General features: G+C 41.6%; 1 protein-coding gene across 1 annotated transcript; it reads right to left on the bottom strand.

Moving 5' to 3' along the window:
* Positions 1 to 12935: 12935 nt before the first annotated feature.
* LOC131285544 (phenoloxidase-activating factor 2-like) lies at positions 12936 to 14141 on the bottom strand. The gene is made up of 3 exons (XM_058314402.1): positions 14097 to 14141; positions 13564 to 13854; positions 12936 to 13493 (listed from the first exon to the last, which is right to left on the bottom strand). The coding sequence occupies exons 1-3, from the start codon at positions 14139 to 14141 to the stop codon at positions 12936 to 12938; spliced, it is 894 nt and encodes a 297-aa protein (XP_058170385.1).
* Positions 14142 to 14410: the final 269 nt, after the last annotated feature.

The following is a 14410-nucleotide window of genomic DNA, read 5'->3' on the forward strand; positions in this document are numbered from 1 at the left end:
GAAGGAGAAAGGATAAAATAACATGTCGGTCGAGTGAAAAAATTCGTAAACAAAATCCATTCAAAGCAGAGTGATAAAAAATGAACCCTCGAGGCGAAGGTTTGTATAAAACGTGTGTACAAAAAAATGGAAATAGCAGAAGAATGTTAAGATCGATGGATAAATCTTATTTAACTTCTTGAGCGTCTTTTCAGTTGTATAATAGCAATAATGTCGATAAAAAACATTGCATCTCTTCATGATAGTACCTATATTATATATATTTTACAAGTTAGAAATATTCATCCGCCATACATTTTGCTCGAGCATGCTTCAATTCTAAGTTGTTTACTCTTCCGAATTCAGCAAAAATCTTCCGAATTCACCCAAACCAACGTGACGATCGCCTTGTGATTGTGTTGTGTTTCGTCTAATCTCTTTCTCTATCTCGAACGCCTGTATCTTCGTACAGGTCCGCGCGGGCAAACCAACATTAAACTAATGGCATCGCCGAGCATCATAATAAAATGCGTACAATTTAAATGGTGCCTCCCTCGGCAGAGGGAGAACCGCACCGAAAAGGGTCAGCCAGTGAGCGATTTATGGGCCACCAGATGCGTCCGCAGCACATTCAACCGAAGGCTCAAATTGGCCCCCCGTTGCCGCTGCTCTGACCCCGCCGCCTTCCTCGTGCGCCCTACTAATTTAAATCCTCTAACAAATTGGCTAATTTACAGCCGAACGCATCGACGAAGGGTCACCGCGAGCGTCCCTCGTTGACAGTTGGCACGTCAAACGTAAAACTGCTGACAGGTGCCGGGCCTGTCACGACGATGATGACGATGGTCGGGGCGGTGGGAAGGTAGGCCTCGGTGACAAATGGACGAGTCGGCAGACGCGGCTTCCTGAACCAACACCGATCGGACGCACCATGCTGTAGATGGTGATAAATTTCCGTCCGAACGAAACTATTCGTAACCTTCGCGCGTCGAAGGTGAGGTCGATTTCGGCGCTTCAAAGCCGTCACCTTCGCCGCGAACCGCGGCGTGGGGTGATATCCCCGTTTGGGGGTGATTTGTATTTTGATTGCGATTGTGGAAATGGGCTGATTTGTGTCTCCCCGGGCCGTGGGGCGAAGGTGCTTCGAGCATCCGTTAAGCCGGGTGGGTGAGTAAACAAACTCTGCCGGAGGATGATAATTATGTTTACATCGTTGGGATATTTTGAGCGCTCGGCGAGTTAGTTTTAACTCAATAATTGATTGTTTGGTAAGCAAACAAAATGCTGATTTTATTACACACGTGCTTCGCAGAACACTTTGCTGTTGATGGTCGTGATGAGCATTGAGACGCTCATGGTTGTTTAAAATGTGCAGTTTGAAATAAATAGACGTGTGCTGAGAGTATTTTACATTGTAAATGTGTATTTTAAAGACGTGTTAATTCTGTCTTTTGAAGCTAAATATATATTTTTGTCATCTTTTTTAATATTTATTCATTGATTAACATCCATCTTTGATACCTCCAGTGTGTTGGAAAATTCGTAGAGATTATTTTATGTATGAACGATTTGTTTACGAAACGAACACGTCAATATAAAAATAAGAAAAGTACATTTGATACATGCTTTACATGTTTAGAATAAATCCAAAGATTCTTTAAATTAAATTTTCTCTATCGTGGACTATTAAAAAATAAAAGTTACTATGCTATGTTGCTTTATTAGAAGTTGCTTTATTATCAGGACTGTCCATATTGTTGGGGGGACAAAAACATACCGTCATGCAATTTCTATAGACTGAATATGTATAAAGTATTTTATGAAGTATTTAACTTAAGACTTTAAATATTTTTACATAAAATTTCGTGCCGTTGCTCAATCCAATTTTCTTTTCAATCAATTTTATTTAGTTTAATACTTATTCACATTTTCATCGAATCTCATCGAAGTTAAACGTAAACGTGTATTGAATTGATTCAACCGATGGATTTGTACAAAATGGTACAGTAACATCATACAACAATTCTCGATTTTAAAAACACATTTACACAACAACGCCGTAGATAGAAAGGCTGCAAAGATACGGAAAATCAAGCACATTACCTTTTTGTGTGTAACCATATTTTATATTTTAAAATATGACGTGAGTTGGTTTTGAAACTAACGTTTTCTACCTTATGGTTCTTTTTTAATTTATGAAATCAGTCGTTTATCATGCTTTTTTCAAGGGAAAAGTTTTTTAAACGAACGCTCAGTATCAAATTGCAACCAGTAAACGTGAACTAGGTTTCACCAAGTTCAAAACTATCCTGAACCTACATGTTTCTTTGATTTTTTTTCTTTTCTCTGTTTTATATCAGAACTATAAACATCGGATCTAGCGGGAACAGCTGGCGCCGGTTATCCGCACCGGTTTACTAACAAGACGTATCAATGTACTCTACTCCATATCCCCCACGTTGCATTATTTTCTCAACGTGTAGGTGTTCGTTTTTGTTTTGCACTTTAAGGATGAAAAAGAACTTGCGAGAGAACATATGCACGTGCAGCACCTCGCCAAGCCCACACCGAAGGCTCATATCACAAACAATCTGCTTGGCTAACGGTTTCAGGACGCCCACCGCCCACTGCTGCTTGTCGATAGGAATCATCGCCTTTTCTTCGTTCCCATCCAGAAGAAGCCATCCCTTCAGTCCCACCCACGAGAAAAAATAGGCGAGAAGAAAAAAAAACTAGTGAATAGAATGGTCTAGGTTCACCTTCCCCCCAATCGCCGCTTAAACTCTTAAACATCTCGTCCATTCACCCAAGGGTGCCCTCTTTGTTCCTCGAAAGCAGTAAACTCCACCGAATCAAAGCCTAGGTCGGTTCACGTACACGAGAGCAGTTAGTCCCACGATCACCGTGGGTCAAGGAGGTAATGCATAACGTGCAGGGTACGTGCAGCGTGCGGTCCAAAAAGGTGTCCACGTTGGCACTTTCCGAGCACTAAAAATACACTTCGGCTTGCAGCCCCGGCCGCAACCGCCGTTGCCATTGCCATTGCACCTTTAACTTTATCCGGCGATCAAAAACAAAAGTAAAAAAAAAATCTAAAGCAAACCCCAGCGAACGAATCATCGTCGGGCGGCGTTCCAAGACGTGCACGGCCTACGGTGCCGGTGTACAGCATAAGTCTCCGGTGCGTCTCCCCGGTCGCGTACGGCGTGAAGTGTCTGGTTTGGCCGTTGCGTCACTCAACATCAGCATCAAAAACGTCACCGAACGGGTCGAGGAGGAGCTAAGGGGAGGAAGCCGGGCAACATAATGCTGCGAGGAATGTGTGTACAGTCTCGGGGTGGATTCAAATTTTCGTTCTTTTCCTCCCCGGTTGTTGTTGTTGTGTTTGTTTTTCCGCCAGAGATTCAAACTCGCCGAACGGCTGGGGTTCATTGCCCACCGTGTGGAGCTCATTCTCTTCTCGGAAGCGCGGGAGTTTACTCTCCACGCGAAAAGCACCGGGGAGAGCATGAACGAATGAACGCAGGGCAAAATTCACGGTTTCATGTTGATAATGCAAGAAGAACATCCTTTTACGGATGATAAAGAAAGAAAGATTTTGCATACTGGCTTTTAAAGTACTTGAAAGGGTTTCATATTTCGAGAAAATAAGCATTAACATTCAGGCAAAAGCAGACGGTTTAAAAAACAATTCAAACGAGTACCAATTAAAAGAAGTTTGTGAAAGAATAAGAGTTACATAGCCAACGAAAGGACAACACACACATTTGATATATCTGGTACGACGTCTTCAAGAATTAAAAGGATCCGCACTAAGCTTCGGAATCGAAATTGAACGCTACACGAGATGATTGGGCTGCTGCATTCTCAAAATAACTGTCAGCGAATGGGAAATATTATATTTCCGATATCATGCCTTTGTGACACGGTTGTGAATTTATGAGCGAGACGAAGCCACAATGTATTCGATGGCCAAACTTGAACACCGAGGTAATATATTCAAGTTTATTTTTTTTTTTTAAGATAACGTATTGTGCACGAAGCGTAGAGTGTATTACGGGCAGACAGTATTTTATTATAATTTGATTTTTTTCTTCGACCAAAACCGGAAAACATGACCAAATATGACTCATATTTTTGAGCTTGGTTTGGAGGTTTTGGTAGGGTTTACATTTCGTGCTGCATCTTTTTGACTGTTTAAGAGATGTCATTATCTTGTTGAGATTTGACAATGTTCCTGATACACCCCATTTATAGGATTTATTGGTTTCTTTACACATCATCCCACATGCTCGATTGTGTGAAATGGATTTACCAAGTTCGGCTGAAAGCAAAATTCAATTTTCATCAGCCATTTTACCGGCCAGACACGATACAAAACATAAATAATAAACGAATGGTCGCCACACCCGACAACCGGCACACGGGGCAGTCCTTCCCCGAGGATACCGCTCGGGTGGACAAGACGTCTGGACGTTGGCTAGTAATTAACCGCTCGATTAGCTTCCAAGCAGACTGTAAATTGTTTCTCGCTCGGTGACAAATTGTTTAATCAAACAGATGACCGCTGAACTAAAGTCACTGCACTGCTCTGGTGCGGAGAAAGCAAGAGAGAGATTTTAGTTCAAACAACCTTCAAGTCGAGGATAGCATAAAATGTGTGTTACATAACTATTTTACAACATAATATAAGGGATTATGCAAGAAAACAAAAAATCAAACGGTATGTGTGATGAAAATTGCATAAATGTAGGCGTAATATTTAACTTGTAAATACCAGAACAGTTTATTTTTTTATGAATAGTTTTACCATAGTCATGCAGAAAACTAAAGGTGGGAAAAAGAAAGACAGCTCCAAGCAGTTGTTAAAAAATGCAGGTCATAAACATATTCGATAGAGCATACACGATGTAAGAAAACTAATCACATTGAACTCACTTCACTCACATGTTGCAAGTGAAGGTTATCAAGCACTAGTTTTGGGTTATATGTAACTGTCTAGGTAGAGACAGTTATTATTTCGATTTAAAATGTATTTTCCATTTTCTACACCGACTAAAGAGTACTTTCCATCGTTTCAAATTCTACCTGGTCCACGCAGACACCGATGTCCTCTCGATTGCATATTGATTGCTCGGAAATCCTCTCGAAGAAGCAGAAAACAAACAGTTAGTGCAGTAGGACCAAGCACACTTTCCCAGCGATTGCTATCAGGCGCAAACTTTTGCTATCAGAATTATGCAGCGCACCAGAGCAGCCAGTTTTCCACAGCCCGCGACAGTAGGAGAGGCGAAAGAAAAGTGCACCACTTTGCCGTTCGCCATTTTCCCAACACCCATCGATTTACGGTGGAAAAGTTGGGCGAACGAAAGTTATCGATACCAATCTGTCTTCGGGCGGTTCGTCAGCAAGTCAGGTGTTTGCTAGTTTGTCGGGAGTGAAGAAGCCAAACGCGGGAGGTTGGTAGAGATGGGAATTACTTTTCCCCCCCACCCAACCCCCCCCCCCTGTTCTACCTGCTACAACCACATGCATGCTCCTTGGAAAGCATATCCGTTCGCTTGTAATTAATTAAAATTCATTGCGCCCGAAGTGGGTGAGAAGTGTTTATGAGTCTTACGAGTCAAACCACCGGCGAGAGTGGTACCGTTGTTAGTTACATTGTTTTCTCATTCATTATCGCTGTACCGCAAAATAATCACCGTGATAAAGTCGGCAGATTTGTCTTTCACAAAATCCGTGCAGTCCTTATCTCGCAGTTTGGGTATTAGGACATCTGGAGTTATTTTTTCTAGCCTTCTCTTACAATAAGACACCTGCAACGAGGTCGCCCGGAAAGCCGAACGGGCAAAACTAACAGCTTAAAGAATTTATCGTCATTCTGCGTGGCCCAACTCAACACCGCCGTTGGTCCGGACGAACTTGCCCGGCATGAAGGAAAAGTTTAATAATTACATTAAGTCCCTGATCAACTTCCCTCTCCCGGGCGAAGTTTGTGCATAACCCCTCGGGGACACAAACACCCGCTCCCGGTTCCGCGACGGAAAAACGCCTTCCGATAGCGACAAAGGAAGACGCGTATGTGCGGGTGTGCTATGGCGCCGGCAGCACAGGAACCTCACGCCATCAGAAGCTACCGGCATTGGCGAAGACGCGAACTCATTTGCTTGCACAGTTGCAACCGTCGCACGAAAGTGCATCAAACGCCAAACGGTGCCGCCGGAAGGGAGCCAGTGGCGGCGCAACAGCGCAGCGAAACAAATGCCAACCACCCACTTCGGTGAAACACACACACACACAGACTCCCGTGGCATGCATTAATCATCATTCTGAAACTTACAGCGTTTTGATCGATGGCTGGCGCGTTGGTATCATTAGAGCGATCGCGGCCAAGAAACTCGGCAGCTGCTGCAAGCAGTGTTACGTTTTTGTGCTTCGGTATGCTGCTTTGTTCCCGGCTAAACTTGAACCATTACTGAAGAATGTTGTTCCATGGAAGGTTTTTTTATGTGAAAACTATTCTTCACTCTGGTTCTGCAAGCTTTAGAATGACACGAAGGCAAGGTTTCACAATTTCTATGTTTTGTTTCGTAAGGTGATGTTTATATGATTTATCCTTGAATATCAATAAGAGGATATTCAATGTTTTTCAACAAGTGACCGAAGTAAAGAAGTGAAAAATTGTTAATGCAGTGCAAGAAAAATACTTTTATTTGTGTATTTGAATAAACTTGACTCTGTTTAGAACAGTCTTATTAAATTACTTAGCCCGCACCTTCAAGGGCCCAGTCGTAAGATTTACACTTAAACTATAGACTTCATCCATTTTTTTAATGATCGCCAAATAAAAGCTAGTAATCGGACAATGATGGATAATTTTACTGTATCCAATAAAAATTATTGTTGAGAGCCATAACGAAATAAGGAGAGGATGGTCCGGTATATAATCAGAGTTGAAGAGTAACAGAAGATAAATGGTTTATAGTTTATCAATTGGAATCAAGCATGTACTTGCATCAAAACAATAAGATATATCAAGCACTGGATTAAAATCAAACTTCGAGGAGTCAGCCAGACAACTTATTGATTATAGGATAAACATTGATTTTGCTGCGTAAGGACTCCGTTCATTTACCGCTTAGAGCCCCTATGAGTGTAAATCCGCCACTGTTAGCTAAACTTGGGGTACTAATTTGGGGCTAATGAAAAACGAACTTTAAAACGTTAAAAATTGATCCCTCGAGTCCTAGTTATGGAAACAACGAATGAAAATTAATTGCTTTGTTCCTTTTAGGATTTTAAACTATTTTGTACAATTAAAACCGCACGGAACGCGAATGAAACTCGTAGGGACTGTTCCAATTTGCCATACATCTACGCACTTTCGATCGCTGATATTCATATTAATTTCTAGCTTAAGTTTTATCTATGCAGTTTTCCGTTATTTTTAATCATACGAAGCTATAATAGTAATCCTGCGTTTACATTTTACGTGCTTAAAAGCGGACACAGAAGAGCTGTGCTACAGAAAACCAATGCAACAAGCTTACAAAGAGAAGCATGGAAAAGAATGTGAATCTGTACAAACGAAAATAGTTACTAACACCAACTATACACACAGCCAATCTGGTTGATAGGTTCAATTTAAATCCACCTTTTATGCATAAACGTTTTCAAATCGCACCATTTGAAAATGGCAAAGGCTTCGAAACAACCATCATCACATTCCGTTCCGTTCGATGCAGGTCTTTCAACAACTCTTTTTTTTATTTCGCTGAAGAGAGGGAGGAGGAGGAGTTCACACCATCACCGAAAATTGCATCATTGAGCGGGCGATACAACGAGTTTGGCGCATGAAAACCTGTTTATCGCAATACGGAACCGACCGGAGCACATGTGATTGGAATCGGAGATTAAATATCGATCGAGTCAATTTTCTTTTAAGCTCGCAACGTAAGGATACAAAGCCGCCGGCAGTCCTTAAGAGCCGGGTTGAGGCCGGTCTTTTTGGATGTTTCCTTCCTCGTGAGAACACACACACACATACACAACCGGTGTGTGACACAAAATACAACCCATCCGGGATGGTGCCCTCAACCGCTTTTCGGTCTTTTCCCTACCTTGCGGCTAAATAATCGATGCGTTAAAGCGGGACAAACGGTGGTTTACGGCGAGGTTTGCGGGTCGGTCAGTGCCCACGCTCGGTGGGGGTTCGGATTGGAAGGAAAAACAACATAAAAACGACAGCGATGTCCCTTTGAAGCGGGCTCCTAAGCGGGATAACAGCCGCACCAACCGCCAACCCGCAAACGGCGCTCGGTTGATTAGAAAGATAATCGAAAGGGTTCGACCGTTTACGGTTCCGCTGCTTCCGTATTCATGGACGTTTCCCTTTGATCTTATTACCTGGCACCGCTGGAAGGAACATCCGTCCTTTGCCGCCGAGTGCAGCTCCGGTGCGGTTAACGGCGAGCTATCGGAGTGGAAAACTTAAGCTTTCCTCTGGTTTGTGGTCGAGTAAATAAATAATCGCTCGAGAGGAATAAAATCTGTCCGAACTCCAAGATGATGGATAGGATCAGGTTGTAGGTGCTGTTTGTTATATTAAGACGAGAGTCATGTTTTTTAAGTGTCCTTAAAAACTGTCATCAAAAATGTTATCTAATTCCTCTGGATCCATTTTCGTTGTATCTTTGCATTATTTTAATAATCACCAATTAATCATTAAATCGATAATATCGTAAAAAATAATTTTAAACAAAATTATTCAGTTTAAAAACTGTACGCCAATCGTTTCCACTAGTTATCAATTCGATTTGCACTGTTGACAATAATTATGCTAAATAATTATAGTGCGCACACGTAGGGTAAATAATGCAAATGGGAAAATCATTTGTCACGATCAAACGCAACGCTATGCACACAAACACACACAAGCAAGCGAAAAGCGTGCACCTAAACGTGCACTTTTCAAAACGGCCGACTGGGGGACGAGGGGAAAACGAAACCTATCATTTGTTCTGTTGATTTTTCCATTCGGCGGAAACTCGTCGGTGCAGCAACGGTTCATACGGAGCTGTGAAAACATCACGCTCGTGATCCGTTCGCCGAGTTTCCCCTTGCCAACTGGAGCTTTTCCTCTCAGCCGTTAGGAGATCGTGGTATCGTCTTTTTTGTCTGCATATTAATCTATCTTTTTTTTTCTCTCTATTTCTTCACTATTCAAAGCAACACATTTTGTTTATATTTTCCTCCAAGCCAGCATCTCGCTACGTGGCGTTTGAAGCGATGGCGGGCGGCATCGGAAAACGTTTTAAAATGCAAAACGGTATGCAAATAACCGGTGCAGTGTTCACTTTGCTGCCGGATGACATCGCCTTGTAGTTCGTTCGTTTGGCATCATTGCCAAACGGCAACGATGTTGCCTTTGCTTGTGTGTCGTACCAATTTTACAGCCCGAGTGACATTTTTCCTCCTGGCAGTCGGATTTGTTTTCTTTCCTTTCGACGGAGGGCTTCCCTTTGATGCGAACCTGCTTTGAAAGCCCAAGATCCCGCAGTGGAGCTTTCCCAGTCGAGGGGAGAAGCAATCGATACCACTGTTCGTATCGGTTTCAAACCGCCAACTTTAAGCCCTTTTACACAAGTGGTAGCAAAAGGTGTACTTATCGTTATCAAAGTCAAAGTAAATCAAACCAGTTTTACCTCCCATTTGGAAGCGACGGTCGAAGGAAGTAAATTATGCAAATGTAGTCATTCGACAGGAAAGAAATACCTCTAGGAAATGAGTAGCGTTACGAGATACCACGCACAACAAAGAACCATTTATATTTTTTTGTTTGTTTGTTGTTTTTAGTGCTTGTAACAGCGGTGGGTGAGCTGCTTTTTATATGTTTTCATGTTAATTGATTCACTGCTATCAATTTATTGCTGGTGAATGATACAAGTTACATTGAATGTTACCTATATTGTATATAAGTATATAATGTTTATAAATGGTGCCCATCAAAAGTCCATTAACAGTTCGCAGAATGATAAGAGTAGAAACATTAAATACTAAAAAGAGCATGCAAAAACATTTTAGTCACTCATTTATTTTATTTCAACAATATCCCTCATTTATTACGAATGCTGCGGCATGAACAAAATTCTATGCTCATTTTCTCTTTTTTCAGTAAAGTTTTCGACTCTGCTGGAGGGTGAAGGTATTGTTTGCATTATGTCGGATGTCCATTGTATGTATGTATGTTCGACAACCGTTTGCGGAACATTTTACACATGATTAAATCCCACGCCACAGTACGCCTAGTGATTACAAAAGCATAATTCGCGGTATATGCAATATCAGCAGGAATTTTCAATGCGTTAGTACCGCATTAATTGATGTTAGTGGTAAAGTTTATTAGTTTTATTACCATTTACACGATCCAATGAGCTGATTAGATGAGTAATTTTCTGATTCGACATGCATGTTTTTTATATTAACATATTGCAACTCTGCTGACATTGTAAACATCGGTTCTTAGAAGTGAACAACGGAGAGAATTTCAAACTTGTTAAAAACTCATAAAATATACCCCGAGTTGCTGGACCGACGTTGATTGCAGCGCTTTTGTAGCGGAAAATTCTAAACCCATCATTTAACCTCCTACGCGCGTACAGCTAGTAAAGCCCACGAAAAGCGCTCAACACCAGTGGGTCCCATTAGCGCCACCGACTTCTGTCGCGAGATGGTTTCACTTCTGTGCGACAAATTTAAGCACCAACGTAAACGTAATTCAATTTGGGCTCATTTACGACGCGCCGCTTCGGCATGTGCCAGACATGTTTTCCGTCGGTGACGAATCGGTCCTTTGTGGAAAGAGGAACGATGGGCTCGATGAAAAAGAACAAAAAAAAAGCGAAAATGCTTACTCACACAAAAGACAAATAATAAAATTATGATACTTCTTCGGTCGCGAAAACGCACTCCCGGTTGGTTCGTGTTTTATTTTTATGCTCAAAATTCCAGCATAAGCAGGAAAGAGTGGTTATTTAAGGCACGTTGGAGCATGATGCCTTGCCGAGTGTCCTTGTCAACCGGTTGTCGAGGAATGGAGTGTGTAGCAATCGAAAGAAAACATCAAAAAGAACTTTATCGTCAGCGCCAAACTGGATTAGCTGCAGATCGCGCGATGGAGGCGCGTGATGAAGAATTAATTTGCATTTTTGTGTGCGTTTTTTTACGATTCCGACGAATGGCACAGACGATGAGATCGAGCTACCAATTACGTTTCAAGTAACTCCCTGCTTCAATGATAAATATATTACTGCAGTGGTAAAGTCAACCTTTCTTGTTTCAAATCTTATTACTTTCTTTATGCACCGTTCATAAAGTACCTTATGACATCGACTTTCATTCATTATTATGTGGAATAATGTTTGCCTGTCACTTGGTCATCAAACTTTTACGTCTTTTATTTTGCTTTTGTAAAACACGTTAGTGAAAATCACACTTTTCTCGTTTGAATTTCTTTCCGCAAGGACGTTTATCAAATAAGACGAAAATGACACCGTTTTCAAGTCAACAACAAATACCTGCGACTTCCCTCGAAAAAAGATTCAATACAAACGCATTCATTTATGTCCAAAAACAACGAAAACATAAAAATGTAACGCATGTGAAGAAAACACTTTCCAGTGAGTGATTCCGTGTTTGCTCCATCTCAACAATATTTCCTCTTGCGAGTTGAAACCAATGGGAAACAGCACACGTGTCGCGCAGTATAGGACTTGTTTCCGTTGTGTCGGGACTTTGTTGGTAATGGCCACGAGGCTTGTGATTTATTTGTGGATAAATTCAATGCCCTGAAGTACGTCAGATTTCCGTTTTGTTTTGCTGCCGTGAGCAGAATGTATTTTTAACAGAGAAAAAATAGAATACAGTTGCAGGATTTTGTTTTCCAGAAAAAAGAACGGATGGAAAGGTATTTAGACGTAAGCGAACCAAAAATATAATTCATCAAAACTATGGAGTAACATCGTCGACTCGAAAAGTTATGTATAAATTTGTATTCCTCTAAGATTGCTTACCGCGGACAAAATTTTCCATTTGAAAAACTCCTAGTCTCGGATCAATTTGGTTGGATTCGTTTTCTGCGAAAAAGTAAAAACCATCGTCAGACAAAGTTTGCAAAGGAAACGAGGAATCTTTCCCATCAATGCACTTAGCAAGTGCCGACACGTCTCCTAACATCCAATGGAGGCGCCTGGTGCTCGGATCGCTAAAAAATGACGTCTTAAAACAAAGAAACCGTTTAGCATTCACTCCGTCCATATCGAGTATCATTGGTCACCACGAGTGTCAAAGAGGCAATGGTTTTGAATTCGATTGGTTTTAGATGCATCCATTAGCTTTAAGCAGCAACGCAGGATACACATACGATAGGATGGTATACAGACGAGATGAGATGAGTAATCATTGAATTGGTTGAGACAGAAAATAGAAAACAAAAACCTAAATTGAAAAAGATGAAATTGAAATACAAACCCTGACGTTACTCATAATATCAAACATTCATCGAACCATTTGTTTTACATCTACCACAATATTAAACATCAACAACTGATAGCGGGATGGAACTGCCATGTCTATATCGGCGAGGAGCACAAGACCACACTATTGGTCTGGGTCTTATCGGGTAGCGCTGTGGATCACTATCTCACGTTGTTCTTCTTTGTTCAATATCATCTTACAGATTATTCGTAAATTCTAAAAACCTCGAACGGAACTACCGAACAATTTTATTTTAATTTTTGACATTTCGTTCTATAACATTCCATAAATGATAGTCAAACAGGACACAACAATCATCAGACCAAGGAATATTCAAAGAATGACATGATGACATCGCTTATAAACAGTTTATTGAATGTTCTTGAAATTCAACATTAGAAACACAATGTTTATAATCATATTTATGAGTAATTGAAATAGCTGTGAGACATGTTTCGCTGTGTCAGATGTCCTTCGATCCATTCACGGAACTTCGGAACGTTGGCATACAGTACTGGGATTCGGTTTTCACCGCAACCACTCCCGTCCATCACGATGCCTGCCTGATAGTATCTATTGACTGTTCCCGGTATGGGACACACCAAAGGCGAACCTGTGTCTCCTTTGCACATATTGCGACCCTCTTCACCTCCGGCGCAGATGAGGCTCGAGTGAATCACGAACTCCTGGCCAAGTGATGTGGTCCGAAGCGCCTTCTGACATTTCTCGCTCGGCACGATCGGCACTTCGATCTTCTTCAGAATTACCTGGTACCTCCCGTTCGCTCCGGCTACGTCCATACCATAGCCTGAGGCGAAACAACGAGGTGTACCTATGTGTTGATCCATCGGCGGCAAACAGATAGTGTCAACCGTTTCCATAAGTTCGGCCGGTTTTTCGAGGAACAGAAGCGCTACATTGTTGGCCTGAGTAGTCTTATTGAATCCGCTGTGGATCACTGTCTCGTGCACTTGACGATCCTGCGGGAAAAGAAGCGAATTGATAACTGCACTAAACGATTCCATGCCCGAGATATGACGTGCTCCATACCTGGTGAGGGTAAATCTCGTCCCTCGTCTGAGTGTCCCACTCACCAAGGCGCACCAAGGTTTTTGCGGCAGCTTTATTTTGAACGCAACTTGCCGCAGTCAGTACCACCGACGGGTGAATCAACGATCCTCCACACTGATACACATTAAACACGCTGCCGGCTAAATTTTCTTTGCTCAAAATCACTGCCATCCAGGGAAACTCTCCGTACTCGGATTCTCCCTGCGGATCAACCACCCGGAATCCCACACCATCAACGTTGCGCTCTCCACATTTTTGCGTAGCGCTAGTCTGTTTGGAGATACAATGAATGGAATAAAATCCATTAGATGAACAGCGGTACAAGGGTAAGCTGATAAGGGTGTGTAATAATCAATGGCAGAACAGCGAAGTTTCCAACCTTGGTAGTTATCAGCGAATGTAATAAATGGGAAATAACAGCTTGTTTTAACTTGATGTACCAAGACATAGTGAAACGTTGTTAAAAATTCTGATTCGTTAAATGCAGAAATAATAAACTACAGTTGACTTACCATTGCTAAGCACAGCCCAAGAACCAATCCTATATTTAGGAACATCTTGCCCGAGTGAAACTGAAATGTGTAATATAAAAAAAGGAAAGTAAAAACAACGGAAAAGTAAGAACAGGTGTCACCCATTGCGCTCAGTTATTATGAGTAAAATAGTCTGGCAAGGATTGAAACTCTAAAATACCTAAATGCTAATATTGTTCATTACCATGTAGACTGCACCTCACACACAATAACACTTATCTTAAGATTTCGATCACTGAAGCTGAAACTGATACAATATAGAACCTTGCCTGCCGCTTATCAGCTTGGTACTG

The sequence above is a fragment of the Anopheles ziemanni genome, chromosome 3, assembly GCF_943734765.1.
Source record: "Anopheles ziemanni chromosome 3, idAnoZiCoDA_A2_x.2, whole genome shotgun sequence".
In the NCBI taxonomy this organism is placed as follows: Eukaryota; Metazoa; Arthropoda; class Insecta; order Diptera; family Culicidae; genus Anopheles; species Anopheles ziemanni.